General features: G+C 47.1%; 2 protein-coding genes across 4 annotated transcripts; one reads left to right on the forward strand and one right to left on the reverse strand.

The window, feature by feature from the left end:
• The first annotated feature begins 1520 nt into the window (after positions 1–1520).
• Positions 1521–9182, forward strand: ERCC6L (ERCC excision repair 6 like, spindle assembly checkpoint helicase). The gene is made up of 2 exons (XM_024197118.2): positions 1521–1582; positions 3875–9182. Exons 1-2 carry the CDS (start codon positions 1548–1550, stop codon positions 7683–7685), a joined length of 3846 nt encoding a protein of 1281 aa, XP_024052886.1. The 5' UTR covers positions 1521–1547; the 3' UTR covers positions 7686–9182.
• Positions 9183–11163: 1981 nt separating this feature from the next.
• PIN4 (peptidylprolyl cis/trans isomerase, NIMA-interacting 4) lies at positions 11164–19485 on the reverse strand. Of its 3 annotated transcripts, XR_003369867.1 has the most exons (5): positions 19388–19485; positions 18834–18907; positions 18160–18279; positions 12286–12697; positions 11164–11909 (listed from the first exon to the last, which is right to left on the reverse strand). XR_003369867.1 is itself a non-coding variant. In XM_026653368.1 (4 exons), the coding sequence occupies exons 1-4, from the start codon at positions 19425–19427 to the stop codon at positions 12539–12541; spliced, it is 393 nt and encodes a 130-aa protein (XP_026509153.1). In that variant the 5' UTR covers positions 19428–19485; the 3' UTR covers positions 11164–12538. The 3 variants fall into 3 exon arrangements, 2 of the variants coding, with proteins under 2 accessions (XP_026509153.1, XP_026509155.1); XM_026653368.1 differs by having other exon boundaries at positions 11164–12697; XM_026653370.2 differs by having other exon boundaries at positions 11164–12697; positions 19397–19462.
• Positions 19486–21000: the final 1515 nt, after the last annotated feature.

The following is a 21000-nucleotide window of genomic DNA, read 5'->3' on the forward strand; positions in this document are numbered from 1 at the left end:
CAAAAAATCCTCTATTTCAGTTACTATTGCCTTTTGTACCATGGCCATCCTGGGACTTTTCCAAAAATGACCATGGCAACACTAGAGCTTATGCTCAAATAAATTTGTTAGTCTCTAAGGTGCCACAAGTACTCCTGTTCTTTTTGTGGATACAGACTAACAGGGCTGCTACTCTGAAACATGGCAACACTGTAGCTTTCTCCTTTTAACCCTGCCCTCCTATCCAGATCACCTACACCAGTGGTTTTCAAACTTTTTTTCTGGCGACCCAGTTGAAGAAAATTATTGATGCCCATGACCCAATGGAGCTGGGGATGAGGGGTTTGGGGTGTGGGAGGGACTCAGGGCTGGGGTAGAGGGTTGGGGTGCGGGGTGAGGGCTGCAGGGTGGGGCCAGGAATGAGGGGCTCAGGATGTGGGAGGGGGCTCTGGGCTGGGGCAGGGGGTTGGGGTGTAGGATGGGGTCAGGGCTCTGGGCTGGGGCTGCAGGCTCTGGGCTGGGGCCAGGATTTGGGATGCAGGAAAGGGCTCCAGTTTGGGGGGGGGGCTCAGGGCTGGGGCAGGGTATTGGGGCATAGACTTACCTCAGGCAGCTCCCGGTCAGCGGCACAGTGGGGGTGCTAAGGCAGGTTTCCTGCCTGTCTTGGCACCGCGGACCACGCTGCACCCTGGAAGTGGCCAGCAGCAGGTCTTGCTCCTAGGCAGAGGTGTGCAAGTGGCTTTCACCTGCAGGCACCCCCCCCCCCCACCTCCCAGCTCCCATTGGCGGGTTCCTGGCCAATGGGAGTGCAGAGCCAGCACTTGGGGCAGCACATGGAGTCCTGTGTCTCCCTTGCCTAGGAGCCCGACTTGTTGCTGCTACTTCCGGGGTGCAGCACAGTGTCAGAACAGGTAGAAACTAGCCTGCCTTAACCGGGCAGCACCTCCGATGGGACTGTCAAGTGCTCAGTCAGCGGTGCTGACCAAAGCTGCCACGACCCAGTGCCTTACATTCCACAACCTAGTACTGGGTTGCGATCCACAGTTTGAAAACCACTGACCGACACCATTTCCCTCTTTTGGGATCACTCTCGTCAGATCCAGGTGTGTGCTGGGAGACCTTGAGAGCTAGTCTGAGTGCAATTAGAGAACACACTGAAAGGAACAATCTGGTCCGGATACTCAAAGGTCCGTAGGCTCCTAACTCCCACTGGTTTCTGACTGAAAACCTAAGGACATGGGTGGGGAACCTTTTTCTATCACGCTCCGTTGACGCACAGAAAATATCAATCGCAGTCCACACAGCCCCCTCTGACCCCCACCTTCTCCTTCTTCCCGCGTCCTCTGCCCCCGCGCTCTTCCTCCCACTCTCTTGCCAGGACTCATCGTGGCTCTTCTCCTTGCGGCGGCCAGGAATCGCCGATTGGCTGATGTTACCGGCTTTCATTTGCATGCCGCGGATGATAGGCTGACGGGGCGGCCGCGCGCAGGGCAGGTCGGGAAGGCGGCGGGCATTTTGAAAGATCGTGCGGCGACCGGCGAGCCGCTGTCTCCCCTCAGCAGCGCGCTATGGCGGGGCCCGGCCCGGCGGGGCTCTACGAGAGGTGAGGCCGGGGCGCCGGCAGGCGGGGCTCTGGCGTCAGCGCCGCGGGCTGCTCGTTTCCATCGCTCTGCCTCAGCCTGGCGTGTGCCTTCGCTCCCTCGCGCGGGGGCGGGGGCAGGGCTGGGGGCCCCCTGGGTCCGCAGTGGGGCTCACGGAGCTCTACTGCCTTCTCCCGTTGTACAGAGAGGAAACTGAGGCACGGAGAGGCTACTTGCCCGAGGCCACCCAGCCGCAGAACCTGGCATGGTCCTAGCTCAGTGCTCCTTCCGCTGGGAGGCGGGGCTGGTCTGTGATTGCTCACAGAAATCTCATCCGTGTTCTATGTCCCAAATCCTGACAGCTTTATGGCAGGCTTGTTACAGTAACTATCAGCAGGTGAAAGCAGGCTGGTGTATCTCCTCCACCCCCTGCCCGCCCCTCCCCTCCAACACTTCCGCCTCCCCCTCCCCGTCCCACTAAGCCAGGGGGTCTCAAACTGGGGGTTGGGACCCCTCAGGGGGTCACGAGGTTATTACATGGGGGGTCGTGAGTTGTCAGCCTCCACCCCAAACCCTGCTTTGCCTCCAGCATTTATAATGGTGTTAAATATATAAAAATGTTTTTTTAATTTATAAGGGGGAGGGGTCATACTCAGGCTTGCTGTGTGAAAGGGGTCGTCAGTACAAAAGTTGGAGAACCACTGCACTAAGCCATGAGCTGGCCCTGCAGAAACCAGGGACATGTCTGAAGTTGCTCCTTGCTGTCTCCTGCCCTGCGCTGCTGCACACACGTCTGTCACAGACTATTACTGGAGGGCCTCGCTCTACCTGGTTATGTAGCCCAAGCTGAGCACGCAGCTGGGCCCCTCACTCCCTCTCCTCACCCCCAGCTGGGACTCCTTCCCCTGCTTCAGCCAGGCTTCCCTAGCTCCCCGCCTGCCTCCCTCCACCCCACACAGGGGGAACATGTATCTTAACTATTTATTTTCTGGATTTCAGATGTTTAAATTGGTTACCTTCATTCCCTGCACCCCAGATCCCAGCTCACATGGAGGGGTAGGGAGAGAGACTCAGACATCCTGAAGGAGCAGGGTCCCCCAGACTTTAGAACATATAACAGGTAGGGGGCTCAGTCCCCCTGCAGAGGGGTAGGGCTCCCCCAATCCCAGCACACACAAGGAAGGGGAGAATTCAAGACTGACAGCCCCACCCCTAAACTCCCAACTTCCTCTGCTACACCTCATATTCCCCAACCTCTCCTGTCTTCTCCCCTCCTACTTCCCCAATCCTTCACCTGAGCCCCCCAACTCCTTCCCTCCTCTCCCACCCATTCTCATTTATCTACCTGCCATAATACTCCCATTGCTCACTAGAGACCCAAACCTCTCTTCCCACATACTCTTGTATCCCTAATCACCTTCCCCTCCCAGTGACCGTTTGCATGTGTAATTTATTTTTTCAAAAACAATTTCAGCATCTGCTGAGTATTCTGCTGTACTTAGATTACACTTCCCAAAAATAGAAATCCCCCTTTGATGGAGGCAAACTGGAGCAGCATGCCTGCTTTATTACTTCAGATATTACTCTGGGTTGGATTTGAAGAACAGTGCATGGGTTGGTGCACAGATTTGATTACTATAACATATCCTCACAGACACCCAGGTCCTGTGATATGGAAGTGGTTTTCCAGATGGTTAGACCCTCTCTGCACATGTTCACTGTAATTCTGTAGGTGTGTAAATGGGCATGTGAGCAGTAGTGTGCAAAGAGTGGAGAGACAAACTCTTTTTCAAATAATGTTTTAGTTTGACTTCCCCCCCCCCCCCAAAAAAAGGGCTGTTGGGTGCCATGTGCTCTGTTGGGGTACTCTCAAGTGTTTTTGACCCTGGTGTGATAATCTGAGCCCTGGTTTGATCTCTAGCTATGGGCAAAAAAAGTTGCCAGATCGTGTCAACTTTAAAAAAAGCGGTTTTGTTTTTATTTTCCCTTAGCAACCTCTGGGTCAAATGCCCCCAAATTTGGATCACTGACTGTATCCTGTGCCCACCATGAGGAAAACTAAATTTCAAGGCAATCTGATTAACTGTATAGCGTTTAGAGCACTTAGAACAGTCAATCTTTTAAACAGAAAGCTGGTCTTCATCTTAACTATGGCAGAGCAGCTGTTCTGCTATAATGAAGTTCTTGGACAATTAATATATTCAAAGTGCTGTACAAACAACAGACTTAATAATGTTAAAACAAATGGACTTGTGCATGTTTGTGTTAATTGTTTGACTCCTGCAAACATTGCTCCTTTGTTTTGTGTTCTACAGGTATGTGACTCAGGCAAAAGAAGAGGCCAGGAATGGAAATCTGGAAGAGTCTCTTAAACTCTTCAGTCTTGCAAATGAAATTCATCCCAGTGAAAAGCTGAGGAGCAGAATCAAAAGGCTTGAGGAAACGCTTGCAGAGCTGGCACTTGCCACAGAGGAAGAGGAGGGATTTGTGGATGTATGTAACAGTGGTCTAATGATCTATGGAGATATGCACAACAAACTCTTTGAGTATCAGAGAGAAGGTGTGGCCTTCCTATACAGCCTCTACCGTGATGGAAGGCAAGGAGGTATATTGGCAGATGACATGGGTTTGGGAAAGACTATCCAGATCATTGCATTTCTTTCTGGGATGTTTGATGCTGAACTCATACAGTTTGTACTGCTAGTCATGCCAACCACCCTTGTTAGCAACTGGATGAGAGAGTTTGCCAAGTGGACTCCAGGACTGAGGGTGAAAGACTTTCATGGCACCAGCAAGACTGAGCGTAACAGAAAACTAGAGAGAATCCAAAGAAAGAATGGCATAGTGATCACAACATATCAAATGCTGATCAATAACTGGCAGCAGCTTTCTAGCCTTAGTGGACGAGAGTTTGTCTGGGACTATATTATTCTTGATGAAGCCCATAAAATTAAGTCCCCATCTGCTAAAACCACTAAATCTGTATATGCTATTCCTGCAAAAAATCGCATCCTCCTCACAGGGACACCAGTCCAAAATAATCTGCGTGAGATGTGGTCCTTGTTTGACTTTGCATGTCAGGGGTCCCTCCTAGGAACAGCGAAGACCTTTAAAATGGAATATGAGAATCCTATTACAAGGGCAAGGGAGAAAGATGCGACTCCAGGAGAGAAAGCACTTGGACTTAAGATCTCTGAAAATCTAATGACCATTATAAAACCATACTTTCTCCGAAGAACTAAAGAAGACATACAAAAGAAGTACAAGTCTGATGAAGTGAAAACCCATCTTCCTGAAGATCAGAGTAAGAACATTGCTCCTGTAATGCCTTCTCTTACCAGGAAAAATGACTTCATTGTGTGGGTGTATTTAGCTCCAGTTCAAGAAGAAATATACAGGAACTTTCTCTCTTTGGATCATGTGAAGGAGGTGTTAATGACAACGCGGTCACCTTTGGCTGAGCTGAATGTCTTAAAGAAACTATGTGATCACCCCAGGTTATTGTCAGCACGAGCATGTAGCCAGCTTGGCTTGGAAGGAGGTGGTTACTCTGAGCAGGATGATGAGAATGAAGGGGATGCATTTTCAGGAGCTAACAAAATTGATCATCTCTCTGATGAGATTTTGATTCAGGAGTCTGGGAAATTGCTGTTCCTCATGGGACTTCTAGAAAGGCTGCAAGAGGAGGGACATAGAACTTTGGTATTTTCTCAATCAAGAAAAATGCTGGATATCTTAGAGCGCATTTTAACTCACAGAAATTTTAGGACGATGCGTATTGATGGAACAGTGACACACTTAGTGGAACGAGAGAGGAGGATTGGTGTGTTTCAGAGTAATAAGGATTACTCTGTCTTTTTGCTTACTACACAAGTAGGTGGTGTTGGCATAACCTTAACGGCAGCTAGCAGAGTGGTGATCTTTGATCCCAGTTGGAATCCAGCTACTGATGCCCAAGCTGTGGACAGAGCTTATAGGATTGGACAAAAAGAAAACGTAGTGATTTATAGGCTGATTACCTGTGGTACAGTGGAAGAAAAAATATATAGGCGACAAGTCTTCAAGGATTCATTAATAAGACAAACTACTGGTGACAAAAAGAACCCATTTAGGTATTTCACTAAACAGGAATTAAGGGAGCTCTTTACATTAGGAGATACTCGAACCTCTGCAACGCAGATTCAGCTGCAGTCCTTGCATGCCACCCAAAGAAAGACTGACTTAGAGCTGGATGAACATATTGCTTATCTGCACTCACTGGAAATGTTTGGCATTTCAGATCATGACTTAATGTATACACGAGAAATAGCTCAAGAAGAACAGGCTGAGAATGAAGAAGCTCATCAGTATATTAAACAAAGGGTACAGAAGGCCCAAGAGCTGGTCCAGTTAGAATCTCAGCTCAAAGACCAATTGATGGGGAGAATCAAAAGTGATACTGAGGGAGCGTGGCTGAGACAACCAGTATCGTCTTCCCAACCAAAAAAGAAATCACCAGAGTTTAACACAAATCACTTTATTTCACCACCTGTATTAGCTGAACCTGCAAATGATGAAGCTGTTGATCTTACAGAGGATGAAGAGGTTGCTAATGTCAGTGCTAGAATGACAAGTTTGGTTATTGTGGATTCAGGGGAAGAGAAGCCGGCACAGGATGTGTCTAATATGGATGTTAATGAATTACTTACTAGCAGTAAGGTATTGAAACAATCCAATATACGTGAACCTGAACAAAAACTTGATCCAAATTTTATACGATCTTCCCTTGGAGTTCACTCATTTGCTAACAAAGAGAGTCATAGTCCTGAATCAAGAAGACACTCTAATTGCTCACATAGCATAAACGATGTCCAAATTACCTCTTCACTGTTTTCACAACCTTCGTTTAATGGATCTGTCATTGCCGATGATCCTAAAAGATACAGAAATGCAGAAATGTCACTTCAAACTCATGATCCTCTTACTAACCCAAAAGATGATGGGAATGAAAATCCTGAGATAGCTTCTCCAGTAGCATCCAAAAGTCTATTGAACGTCATATCAAAATTCCCTAGTGGACTCCAGAAGTCTCATGTGAGTGAAGCCAGCTTGGAGGCTACATCTGTCGCATCTTCTCAGTATCAGGCTGACTTCAATCTTGTTTTGGAAGACTCTGAAGATGGACAGCAAGACGTCTCAAAAAGGGGGAAATTACTGGAGTACACAGAAAACACAGGCTTTCATCTCCAAGTAGGAAACCGTGGCAGTTCTGCAATGAATTCTTGGGTAAGAGAACATGATGATTTTGAGAATTCCTGTAACGTAGCCATGGATAATCTAAATGACTCTATACCAGTGAGTGAAGCCTTGATGGAAAGTGGTGATGACATGCCTATTGGCAAAAAGAAGCGGGCTCGAAGAATTGTTTCTGATAGTGAAGATGAAGATAATTCAGTCATGATTTTGGATGAAAATTTGCTTGAAAAAATGTTCTCACCCTTAAACAGCCCTCTATGTCCATCTCTGATGGGGATTACTTCATCTACTCCCAAATGTGATAGATCTATAGTAGACCCCATTTTTTCCCCAAGAGGAAACAGGTCTACAGCTTCTAGAAGATCTCTTATTAATGTAGTGTTGGACCAGGTTGAGGATATTGAAGAAACCATAGGAGTTCTCAGCCAAAGAGAGGATAGTGATGAGGTGCAAGAAGAACTTGTGGTAGAAGAAGCTGAAGAGCATAGTGTGGAGTCTGTGAAGCCTGAGGAAGAACCTATTGGAGAAACACTTGATACAGAAAGTACAACCAGTTATTTAGATGATACAGAGTCTGTCATATCTGAGGCAGATGAAATTGAGGAAGAGCCTCAAGAGGAATCTACTGGTGATCCTGAGCTGCTATCTGGTGAGCAAATGGACTGTTTTTCAAAGGAGAGTGCAGGCCAGAAAGATAATCAGACCACTGTGGATTCTCTTCATGCACCAGATAATTATGATGCCCTGATAGAATGTGGGAAAAAACTGAGAGACAATGGAAAACTACAAGATGCATTGAACTGTTTCCTGCAAGCTCTTGACATAAAAAATGGAGATCCTGAAGTTATGCTTATAACCTTAAATTTGTATAAACAACTATCACAGAGTTGAGGATTTTGGTTACAAGTCAATTCTCAAAAGAACAATCACAAACCCAATCTCACTTTTTCTGAGGGGAAGGACCAAAACAAAACTTTGATCTAAGCTACAGAATTTACTTGGATAATGGACAAGATTTGACTTTTTAAAAGGCTGGCACTGACAGAAGCTACAGTGAGGTGAGACTAAAACTACAAGAGAGACTTGGGAGGTAACCATACTCAATTTTTTTTAAGAGGATAGAGCAAATTTTACAATTGCATCTCTGTGAGCAAGGTATTGTTTCAAGAACAATTTGTAACTAGCACTTGGGTGCTGGAGAGAAGGGTCTTCATTTTGCATGCAGTTCACAAAGGCAAAAAGTCACACTAATTGTATGTTTAGAAAAATGTTTAAAGTTTAAAAAAAAAATACTACTTTCTATACTCCATGTCTGTTTTATTTGCAATATACTAACTTTACAGTTGCAGCCTATGTCGGTCACTGAAGCATGTGGTCATCTGATTTAATGCTGGGAAACTGTTACAGCTGGGCCCCTGAACTGGACTAGTACAAGGGTTCTATGGTACCCATTGCTACTCACTTGTGTCCTTGATGTTATGTCTCATTAACTATGCTAGGAGTGCTGTGTGTCTGCCCCAAACTTCCTATGGGGGGATTACTGAACTTTTCATCTTGGCACAGACACCTTCAGAACAGTCAGGAGTAGCTTCAACCCATCCAGCTACTGCTGTGGATTTAACTTGCCTTCTCTAGGAAGATGGGAGAGAGCAAAGCACTGCCAAGTTGGGAGTATCTGGTGGTGGGAGCAGGCTGGTACACTGTCTTGGTAGATGCTGCCTTGTCCTATGGCTACCCCTCTAGCTATTGGGGAAGGGCGATGTGGGACAAGGGTTCTTTTCCTAAATCCTTGTAGCCAAAATACACAATGTTTGTTGTAACTAAGCTACATCTCTTTCCAGGGTTAGGCTCATGCTCTGACATGAATTCAAATGTGGGACTAGGCAATAATCAGCATGTCCCCTCCCATAAGAGGCTCAAATGAGAACAAGCCTTCTGGCTGCTGTGCCCTCTTGCGGTCTGTTTGGAAGAGCAGATGTGCCTTCTCCCCATACCACATTAAGGGGGGCATCTGCCTGAGCATAGTTACTGAAGTAATTCATATGTTTACTGAATAAAAACGAGGAGTCCTTGTGGCACCTTAGAGACTAACACATTTATTTGGGCATGGGCCATAGCCCAGTTTTCAGCCTTTGCTTAGACAGATCAGTGCAACATCCACGCAGGAATTAACTTAAATTTCACTTGTGTGGACTGCATTTGTAGTTGGCTTGTGCTGTGAGACAATAGGTGTGTGACTTTTGCCAGAGGTAGTGAGCAGCCATGCATCTTGATGATCAGAGTCTCTGAAAATTAGGCACAAGGATGTCCTAAACTTGGTTGCCAGTTTCATAGATTCCAAGGCCAGCAGGGACCATTATGATGATCTGCTCTGATCTCCTGTGTAACACAGACCATAGACCTTCCCCAAAATAATTCCTAGAGCAGATCTAGGAAAAACATCCAATGTTGATTTAAATATTGTCAGTGATGGAGAATCCATGACCCTTGGTAAATTGTTCCAATGGCTAAAAATTACACCTTATTTCCAGTCTCAACACTATTTGCTAGGCCTCTGGTCTCTTGACCAAACTCTGGACTTTGGGTCTGGAAAAGAGCTGGCACAATCCATATACCAGGTTGTTATATAAAATGCACATGGATTTTAACCCTTCAAGGATGATCTTTTTTATACCATCTAAGCACTGAGCAGGGCCACTGTGCCCTGACAGCAATGAATTGCACTGTTCCATTCTGGTACTCTCCTATCACTCCAGGCCATCTCTGCCCAACTATGCTTGGTTTATTTCCTTTGTGCTAAGGAGTGAAGAAGGGACATCAAGGGGCAATGCAGAGATGCCAGTGTGAGGAAAATGATGTCCCACATTGCAAAGAGTCACTCTCCCTTATTGTTATGGAGAAGGTTCATTGTGGCAGTGGGACACAGGAGTCAGAAGCACATTAACCAAACTTCTCTGCCTCCAATTGCCAAACTCTTCCATGGGCATCTGATGTGCTTCCATCACACCCCTACTCCAGTTGCCAAAACTGTTCTCTCTGCCCATCCTCTGTCCTTCCCATTCTTCAGTGGCTTTGCTCTAGTCACCTATTCTGCTGAGGGAATGGTGACAAGACAGTGATGCAGCAAGTGTTCCCCAGGTCCACTGCAGAACACTTAGCTGTAGATGGTTCTTCAACAGCTGAAAAATCTCTTGAGTACCTTTAATCAACAGCTACTATCTGCCCTATTAGAACTAGTTCAAAGGCCGAATTAGATGCAAAGGGGTCCTGTCGCTGCAGTGACCACTCACAACTGAGCTGGCCTGCCTTCCACAGCATTTCAGCACTATGTTCAGTTAAGCTTGGTTAACTAGAGTTGTATGGTTTTTACATTAATTTGTGGTGTTACTCATTTCTGAACCACCTGTCTCACTGACAATGACCTTAGTGAGAAGCATTGTGGCCATACTACTTCACAACATTATTGATGTGAATAGCAAGGACTCTTAGGCATGTACACAGCTAGGCCTCCTAGCTTGAGCAACCAAGTGAAATATTTTGTAAACTAATCAGTGCGGAGGTGGGGTCATGAGATTACTTCCCATCTGGAATGGGTCATACTGAATGCAAAAGGTGCTAACTTATTCTATTCTTAAGAACAGTGCTGGTGGTGGAATCTCTGGGGGTTGAATTCAGGGGAAGCCAGATTTCAATTCCCCCTGAGAAACCAATGTTGGGGAAGATAGACTGCCTGGGTCTAACATATTTTGCTACATGTAACCTTTGGAAAGGCAGTCTTCCCTCCTTTCACAGCTCCTGCTCATGTGGCTAAGCCCTTGCCTCCAGTAATGCAGAAAGCCTTTGTGAAAGTAAGGCCAAAGTGACAACTTTAAATATGCTTCTATTCTCAGCACCAACATCTACATGGCTGGCTTCTCATTTGCACGTTGCGAAAGCAACACCCAACACACCAACAAAGTACTCCTATATATTAGATTCAAGAGATAGGAAACAGATTACAAATGTGTTACAAGAGGGTTGCACATTTAATTGCTCCTGGAGGCTGAGCTCTAAGTGCAATGCAGGTGTGGGGCAGGGGAGTGTGCACTCTGGAGGGTCTGAAGGGGATTGGTGGGAGTTGGGGGAAAGGGTATACAGCTTTACCTACATAAGCAATTAAGGCCTGGTCCACACTAACTCCCCACTTCGAACTAAGGTACCCAAATTCAGCTACGTTATTAACGTAGCTGAATTCGAAGTACCTTCGTTCGAACTTACCGCGGGTCCAGACGCGTCAGGCAGGCTCCCCTGTTGATGCCGCGTACTCCTCTCGCCAAGCTGGAGTACCGGTGTTGACGGCGAGCACTTCCGGGATCGATTTATCGTGTCTAGACAAGACGCGATAAATCGATCCCAGAAGATCGATTGGTTACGGGCCGGACCAGGAAGTAAGTGTAGACCTGCCTTAAGTGTGTGATGCTGTAGTCACTGCTGCCTGTGATGTATGTGGGCAGCAGCAGAGGGGGCCAGAGAGCTTCCTCTGCCTGCAGTACCAAATGGGCACTCTGTGGACTTGACTTGAAATCAGGCTTTTTTGGTTTTCACCCAAATCAATAGGATTTTGCCTATTAATGCTTGGAATTGATCAGATGTGGTTTTCAAAAGTTATCACCTTATAGACAAATGCCATTAAACAGAATGTAGGGCCTCAGTTTAGCTGGCTAATTAGTGATCATAGCAACACTGGCTCACAGACACTTCACCCAAAGGATGTTTAACACAAATCTCTCAAGCTGATTTATACTTGGGTATTTATGGCACCTCTCAGTGCAAACCATTTACAAAGCCAGTCCAGAATCCTCCTTTTCAGAATAAATCCAGAGCACTCCCCACTGGCAAGAGAAGCTCCAGTGATATGATGGGCTCCTTAAAGTCCAGTGCTTTTAGTTTTAATTTCTAAGAAGAGGTGATTCTCAGCAGGAATGCTGGGGTCATCATGTTCCCCTCTCTCTGTCCTGGAGAGAAATGGTTGGGATCCACAGGGAAGTGCTGAGACAGGGCTCCTTTTTAATTCTGTTTCCTGATGTATGCAAGGACTGTTGGTTTTGAGTTCTTGAGTTTAATACTTCCCCTTTGCTGGAAAAGAAGGAAGCCAGTTTATATAATGGAGTGAGTGTGACTGTTTCTCCCTATGTTCATTAATTGCTCCCAGTGAAATCTACTTTAGACCATCTAGGTTTACAAACTGAGGCTGAATTAGACTTCTGGATTTTCCTGGATAAACTAGGCTGGTAAAATGGCTTTCTCCGTGGACCCAAAGTTGCAACTGCAAGGAGATTTTTTTCCATGGATTTTATATGAAGTCTACTAATACTATTCCAATAGGTCAACCCATCCATGTCAGCAGTCCAGGAAAAGCAAGGGCTGCTCAACTGCTCCACTTCTCACGAAGTAAGAATCTCACATGCCCCACACAACAAAGGAGATTTCAATAACTGCCTGAAGACATTACCTGGAAGTGCTTTGCTAGGTACCGACAACTTCTTTCCGTTGGCTCCCACCCTGCCACGTCTATAATCTGTAAACTGGGGTAAAATTGTACAAAAGAAATGGTGTGGACACCATCACCAAACATGCTGCATGCATGCACATACACACCTGAGTCCTATAGATCCCCAACCCTAACAACTCCCACAACAAATCTGCTGGGAAGTTCCTAATCAGTGAATAGAACAGTAAGTGTCAGCTTCACTCTTTTTTGTATTTTATTTTCTCCCTTCAATCATAATTATGTGGTATCCAAACTTCGTTTTGACAGGAGGGTCTGTGTACACTGGCTTATCCATACTGCTGACAGCCAAGGCGAATGCTGCTTCCTGGAAAGGTCCCACCATAGAACCTCTGGTCATCCAGCCCAAGTCTCCCTGAAAGAGAGTCAACAAAAATGGCCAGGTCTGAAAATCCCATTTCAAAACATGCCCAGAGCTGCATTGTGAGACAGAGTGGGTAACATTTCTATAAAGCAGAGAGAAAAATCCAACAAACAGGGTTTTAAAGAACAAATGATCTTTTTCCATTCAGTGCTTGGAACCTTAAACTTTGCAGCTATCTACTACTGCACAGATGTGCGTGGAATGACAGTATCATCAGATACTATGGCAATGTGTGCAGTATAAAATCCTATATAAAACAGAGCATAAGAATGGCCAAACTGAGTCAGACCAATGGTCCATCTAGCCCAGCATCCTGTCTTCCAACAAGTGGCCAATGTCAGATGCTTCAAAGGAAATGAACAGAACAGGGCAATTATCAATGATCCATCCCGTGTCATCCAGTCCCAGCATCAAAGTCTTAGGGACACCCACAGAATGGGTGCATCCCTGGCCATCTTGGCTAATAGCCACTGATGGACCTATGCTCCATGAACTTATCTAGCTATTTTTTTAAATTTAGTTATGGTCTTCACCACATCCCCTGGCAACAAGTGGCACAGGTTGACTGTGCAGTGTGTCAAGAAGTACTTCCTTTTGTTTTAAACCTGCTACCTGTTAATTTCATAGGGTGACCCTGCTTCTTAAGTGAAGGGGCATTTAATACTTCCTTACTCACTTTCTCCATACCATTTATGATTTTATAGGCCTTTATCATATCCCCCCCTTAATTATCTCTTTACTCCTGGGGGAATTCTGTGCCAAAGTATTAAAAATTCTGCACCAAAAAAATTTAAATTCTGCACATTTTGTCAAAATAATGCAATATAATCATGCCAGTTTCAATTATTTTGGTGATTTATTTAAACTACAATACGATGGAGAATGGGAGTGGGGAGCACTGGAGGAAATCCCCAAACCCCCTTTGTCTAATAGTAATGTAGACAGGTTTGACCCTTTATTTCTAGTTATTAGTCAACAAATATATGCAGCCATATGGTCAGTGTTGCATCATAGGCAACTGAAGAGCAAGTGAGGGCTGGGGAATGAAACTCACAATTTATATTGGCTACTGACCATCTCCAGGAAGGTAAGTACCAAACAGTTAATGGAGCACATTTTGATAGGAATTTTTTTCAGTCCAAAAATTTAGACCAGTTCTAGTCACTAAAGCACCATAAGAATTTATAAGGCCTTTACATCACTCTGGCAATGTAAATGAGCCTTAAAACTTTTACACCTGTTTTATACTCCTGGGGGAATTCACAAAGACATTGGAACAATTCACTAAGGCAGGCTGCTACATTCTGTTCTGCCCCATGCCTACCTCCTCAGAAACACCCCACAGCCGAAACTCTCCACACCGAACGTGCCACAATAGCGAGCAAGAGGGACAGTGTTTCTCTCCCTCTCACATGCATGACTGCCCAGCCTCCCGACCCCATCCCAGTGGTTATTTACGTCTCTACTGGCTGCTCCGGGCGCCCGAACCAACCTGCCTGCGCTGCCAGGGAAGGGTACATGACCGCTCTTGTGGGTTTCCCTTTGTTTCCCCATCAGAAGTCATTTTTCTGCGGGGAAGCAAAGAAATCCGCAGGGAACATGAGTTCTGCACATGCGCAGCATGCAAAATTCCCCCAGGAGTATCTCTTTTCCAAGCTGTACAGTCTGTCTTTTTAATCTCTCTTCATATAAAAGCTGTTTCATACCCTTAATCATATTTATTGTTTGGACCTTTTCCATTTCTAATTATCTTTTTTGAGATAGGGTGACCAGGATTGCATGCAGTATTCAAGGTGTAGGCGTACCATGGATTTATATTGTGGTGGTATGATATTTACTATCTTATTATTTATCTCTTTCCTAATGGGTCCTACATTGTTAGCTTTTTTGACTGCTGCTGCATATCAAGCGGATGTTTTCAGAAAACTATCCACGACTCCAAGATGTCTTCCTTGAGTAGTAACAGCTTATTTAACCCCATCAAAAACATTTCCTGAATCTTTGTTGTCTGTATTGTTAGAATACAGAGGGGTAGCCGTGTTAGTCTGTATCCACAAAAACAACGAGGAGTCCAGGTGGAATTCTTCAAGGGCCTCCTTCCCGTGGGGCCATATGATGAAGATGTCATCAATGTAGCATAAGTAGAGGAGGGGCGCTAGGGGACAAGAGCTGAGGAAGTTCTAAGTCAGCCATAAAAACATCTTGGGGACTCTTTCTGCCCCACCACCCCCACTCACGATACATTTCTGCGGTGATCTGGAAGCCTACTTTCACCGTCTCTGACTCAAAGAATATTTTCAACACACCACTGAACAGAGCACTGACCTACAGGAACCCTCTTACCAACACTACAAGAAGAAGAATTCTGCGTGGACTTCTCCTGGTGGTCAAAATGACAGACTGGACTTCTACATAGAGTGCTTCTGCAGATGTGCACAGGCTGAAATTGTAAACAAACAGCATTACTTGCCCCATAACTTCAGCTGTACAGAACACAATGCCATCCACAGCCTCAGAAACATCTCTGACATTATAATCAAAGTGGATGACAAAGGAGGTGCTGTAGTCATCACGAACAGGTCGGATTATGAACAGGAGGCTGCCAGACAACTCTCCAACACCACATTCTACAGGCCACTATCCTCCGATCCCACTGAGGCGTACCAAAAGAAGCACCATCTGCTCAAGAAACTCCCTGCTACAGCACGGGAACAAATCTACACAGACACACCCCTAGAGCCCCAACCAGGGGTATTCTATCTACTACCCAAGATCCATAACCCTGGAAATCCTGGACGCCCCATCATCTCAGGCATTGGCACTCTTACAGCTGGATTATCTGGCTATTTGGACTCTCTCCTCAGACCCTACACTACCAGCACTCCTAGCTATCTTCGAGACACCACTGACTTCCTGAGGAAACTACAATGCATTGGTGATCTTCCTGAGAACACCATCCTGGCCACCATGGATGTAGAAGCTCTTTACACCAATATTCCACACAAGGATGGACTACAAGCTGTCAGGAACAGTATCCCTGATGAGGCCACGGCATACCTGGTGGCTGAGCTTTGTGACTTTGTTCTCACCCACAAACATTTCAGATTTGGGGACAACTTATACCTTCAAGTCAGTGGCACTGCTATGGGTACCCACATGGCCCCACAGTATGCCAACATTCTTATGGCTGACTTAGAACAACGCTTCCTCAGCTCTAGTCCCCTAGCGCCCCATCTCTACTTACGCTACATTGATGACATCTTCATCATATGAATCCACGGAAAGGAGGCCCTTGAAAAATTCCACCAGGATTTCAACAATTTCCACCCCACCATCAACCTCAGCCTGGACCAGTCCACACAAGAGATCCACTTCCTGGACACTACAGTGCAAATAAGTGATTGTCACATAAACACCACCCTATACCGGAAACCTACTGACCGCTATACTTACCTACATGCCTCCAGCTTCCATCCAGGACACATCATATGATCCATTGTCTACAGCCAAGCCCTAAGATACAACTGCATTGGCTCCAATTCCTCAGACAGAGACAAAGACCTACAAGATCTCTATCAAGCATTCTTAAAACTACAGTACCCACCTGGGGAAATGAGGAAACAGATTGACAGAGCGAGACGGGTACCCAGAAGTCACCTACTACAGAACAGGCCCAACAAGGAAAATAAGAGACCACCACTGGCCATCACGTACAGCCCCCAGCTAAAACCTCTCCAGCGCATATCAACGATCTATCCTGGAAAACAATCCCCCACTATCACAGGCCTTGGGAGGCAGGCCAATCCTCGCTTACAGACAGCCCCTCAACCTGAAGCAAATACTCACCAGTAACTACACACCACACCACAGAAACACTAACCCAGGAACCAATCCCTGTAACAAACCCCGTAGCCTTCTCTGTCCCCATATCTACTCTAGCAACACCATCATAGGACCCAACCACACCATCAGAAGCTCATTCACCTGCACATCTACTAATGTGATATATGCCATCATGTGCCAACAATGCCCCTCTGCCATGTACATTGGCCAAACCGGACAGTCTCTGCGTAAAAGGATAAATGGACACAAATCAGACATCAGGAATGGTAAAAAGCCAGTAGGAGAACACTTCAATCTCCCTGGACACACAATAACAGATTTAAAAGTAGCCATTCTTCAACAAAAAAACTTCAAAAACAGACTTCAAAGAGAAACTGCTGAGCTACAATTCGTTTGCAAACTTAACGCCATCAATTTGGACTTGAATAGGGACTGGAAGTGGCTGGCTCACTACAAAAGCGGTTTTCCCTCTCTTAGTATTGACACCTCCTCATCAATTACTGGGAGTGGACAACATCCACCCTGACTAAATTGGCCTTCAACATTGGTTCTCCACTTGTACGGTAACTCCCTTCTCTTCATGTGCCAATATATATTTATGCCTGTATCTGTAATTTTCACTCCATGCATCTGAAAAGTGGATTTTTTTACCCACGAAAGCTTATGCCCAAATAAATGTTAGTCTTTAAGATGCCACCGGACTCCTCATTGTTTTTGTGTATTGCTAGACATACTTGCTGACAGGTATTTTGAAATAAATTACTAAAATAATTGAAACTGGTGTGATTATATTGTGTTATTTTGACAAATAAAATATGCAGAATTTTAAAATGTGAGCAGAATTTTAATTTTTTTGGTGATGAATTCCCCTAGGAGTAAAGAGCTAGAGATAGTGTTCTGTCAAGGGGGTCTGGCTATGGATTGAGTTTCCTGAGAGGGTCAGATTAATGTGGAGTGGAAGTACTTTGAGTGCATACTGTAACACCCTCCTCTGTGACAGAGCATTTCCCTGCAAAACTAGATTGATGGGGCAGGTGGAGAAATATGGCCCACGCAAAGACTCTTATTTCAAGGAAGGGGGAAGAGCAGGAGATCCAAGAAGTCAATAAGAGACTTTCCAATGCAATCTCATTTATCTGCTAAGTGCTATGACACCACTGATAAGTACTATGGAACTTGGTAGATTTCCCAGAGTCCCAGTCTCCTGCTAACAACTAGATGAGGGGTGGCCAAACTTACTGACCCTCTTCAGAAGAACAAGAGCTGGGCGTGCCTGCTGGTGCTCGGGGCTTCAGCCCCAGCAGGCGCCTCCTGCAAGGCTGAAGCCCCAAGACCTCCCCCTGCCCCCCAGTAGGGCAGAAGCCTCTAGCCCCACAACTCTGCCACAGGCAGAAGCCCTGAGCTCCCCCTGCCCCAGTCTGGTAGGTGGAGAACGGAGGGAGTGGGTGTGCGTGGGAGGGTTTCGCAAGCCACACTTTAACTGTAAAAAAGCCACATATGGCTCACGAGCCGCAGTGTGGCCACCTCTATACTAGCCAATGGTGCCTCCCTGACATCAGGTAGTCCACCTTAGAGCTGTCAGCACAAGCCTGACAATCAGTGATACGTACCCCTTGTCTGGCTTTATCTTCACTGTACTGTGAGGCTACTTCACTGAAGCGCACTCCAGACTTCAGCTTCTCCATGGCCTCCATGATTTTGCTGTGCTTTTCACATAGGATGTGTCTAACCTACAATGCAAAAGCAGAGGGAAGTTACATTTAGGGGGCTTGGCTCCCTACAAAACAGTCATTTTATTACAGTTAACTGAATAGGTTCCCGTCAGCGTGTTTCTCAACACAGTAAAACTGAGTCCATTGGAGGGCTTCCCACCTCCAGCCCAGGACATTTTCAATTGCTGTCCCAAACAGCAGCCAGAGCAAAGCAGGTGAGTCCTCTGCCCAGCATGCCTCCTGCTGCTGCAAGTGGCATACCAGCTTGGCAGCGGCCCAGTACCAAGCACTGCATCCAGTCCCAGAGACAGACTGCACTTAGCAGCTGCCTCTGAGAGGCAACTTCATCCCTCTGGATCTTACTGGGCAGTCAAGGGTTGCTGCCATGTGGGCCGGCACAAACCCCTCAACTCCGGAGCCAGACCAAACCCCAGCCCCTCGCTGGGTGCACACAAACTGTGGTTTCCCTCATAGCTGGCCTTGTGCCACCTGCGCACACCACGTGCTTGGCTGAAGACGGCAGCTGGGAAGATGAGCCTATAGCCCTGCTACCCCTCCATGCCCACACTCACCTTCACAGAGCTGCCCCCACCCTTCGGGGCCGGGGCCTGCCTCTCAGCACTGCCCCCGCCGCCAGCGGCTCCTCCTTAGGAACAAACCAGACGTCATTAACAGGGCTCGGCTCCTGGGGTGGCACCATGGTCCGCCACAGACCAGGGCCAGCCTGGAGAGGACACAGACTGCCCTGGGCTGGGGGAATGGACTATGGTCACCCCATCAAGGCGACTGCCCATCTTCCTCTATCCCTCCCCTGACCCAGGGCACTACAGCCCGCCCACCCACCCATCCCCCTTCCTCCGACCCGGGCGCTACAGCCCGCCCACCCATCCACCCCCCCTTCCTCCGACCCGGGGCGCACATCCCCCCTTCTCCGACCCGGGGCGCTACAGCCCGCCCACCCATTCCCCCTTCCTCCGACCCGGGGAGCTACAGCCCGCCCACCCATTCCCCCCCCCCCCGGCCCGGCGCCCCCCCCCCCCCCCCCCCATCCATCCCCTCTTCCCCGATCCGGGGTGCTACAGCCAGCCCGCCCATCCCCTGACCCGGTCGCGCCGCCCGCCCTCACCCTTCCCACTTTTGCCGCCGCTTTTCCCTTTGGGGGGCATCTCCTCAGCCAGAAGTCGCGCACGTGACGCCGCTGAGAGCTAGAGGGCCCCGCTCAGGACCCACCCGGCGGCCTAGCGCGGCGCACCCAGAGCCCGGGCTGTCCGCGCTAAATGCCTGGCGGGGATACGGCGGCTCGCCTCGTGGCCCGCTGGGAACGGCCGCTTGCCGGCTGGGAGCGTGGGTCCCGGCACAGACCCCCGCCCTCAGCGCAGGGAGCGCCCGCGGAGGCTCCCGCCCGCTGCCCCCCATGGTACTCGAGCCGGCCAGCGCCCTTCCCCGCTCTGCCCTCCCCCGCCCCCCCCGGGACTGGGCCCGGCCCCCGCCCCCCACAATGGGCTGTTGCAAACCCTGGATTGAAGTGGTTCAATGGCTCTCACCACTCAACTATACAGATTATCTGGGCAGGGTGATGAGACAGTGAGAAGAAAATGTTTCCTGATCTCTTGTATGGCGTTGTATTGTATCCTGAGTCTGCGCCTTGCCAGTCCTCTAACGCCTGAGTGCCTCAACTCATTAGAAAGCAACAGAGGGTCCTGTGGCACCTTTAAGACTAACAGAAGTATTGGGAGCATAAGCTATCGTGGGTAAGAACCTCACTTCTTCAGATGCAAGTCCCTTCACCTCTGAAGCAGTGAGGTTCTTACCCACGATAACTTATGCTCCCAATACTTCTGTTAGTCTTAAAGGTGCCACAGGACCCTCTGTTGCTTTTTACAGATTCAGACTAACACGGCTACCCCTCTGATACTCAACTCATTAGGAGGCTGTAGAGCACTTAACACACATCTAGGTGTTCTAGAAATAAAAACAATAAGCATGACTAGTGTGGTGTTTAGATGCTGCATGTGATTATTAGAACTGGGAGCACTGGCTGTTGAGAGTCTGAAAGGACAGGAAGGAGCGGGGAGGAGTTGAGGCTGAGTGAGAGTTACAGAGGCTGCAACTGCAGCAGCTTGGTAAAGAGCTTTCCACTGTAAAAATAAAAGTCCTGTTGAAGTTTGTTAGTACCTTGCCTGGTTGATACAACAACTAGCTTGGCAAACATATTTTATAACAAGTGATTCCTTATATAATCATTCCTCTTCCTCACCTTGGGAGAACTGTATTTTGTCAAGCTTTACTTTTCAATAACTAAAAAAAAAAAATCTTAAGCGTTCACATTTTTATCACACTTACTACAAGGGCATCTTACAATCTCAGGGAGATTCTTTATATTTACCTGCCTTTTTCCCTTCTTTACTTCCTTTTTTTAAAATTTGGAGAATTGTTTGCCATGTTGCAACATGTGTACTGCAGCTGTAAAGGATGTGCTATTGGGTAAAATTATTGCCATGCTTTCACTATTGATATCTTGCTTCTAGGTGCTGCTGAGGGAAGGAGAGAAAGCAGCTATGTAACTATCTAGGTATGTAGTGGTGTATATAGGGGACTTTCAGTGAGTGGAATTTCTGCTCAGCTCACCTGACTCCTGAAATGGAGGCCTTATCTATCTATCTTCCCATGGACATTCCTGCTGATTTGTCCCTGTCAAGGCTGTATCCCCACTTTGAACTTTAGGGTACAAATGTAGGG

Source organism: Terrapene carolina, unplaced genomic scaffold (genome assembly GCF_002925995.2).
Source record: "Terrapene carolina triunguis isolate 2854851 unplaced genomic scaffold, T_m_triunguis-2.0 Scaffold137, whole genome shotgun sequence".
Taxonomy (NCBI): Eukaryota; Metazoa; Chordata; order Testudines; family Emydidae; genus Terrapene; species Terrapene triunguis.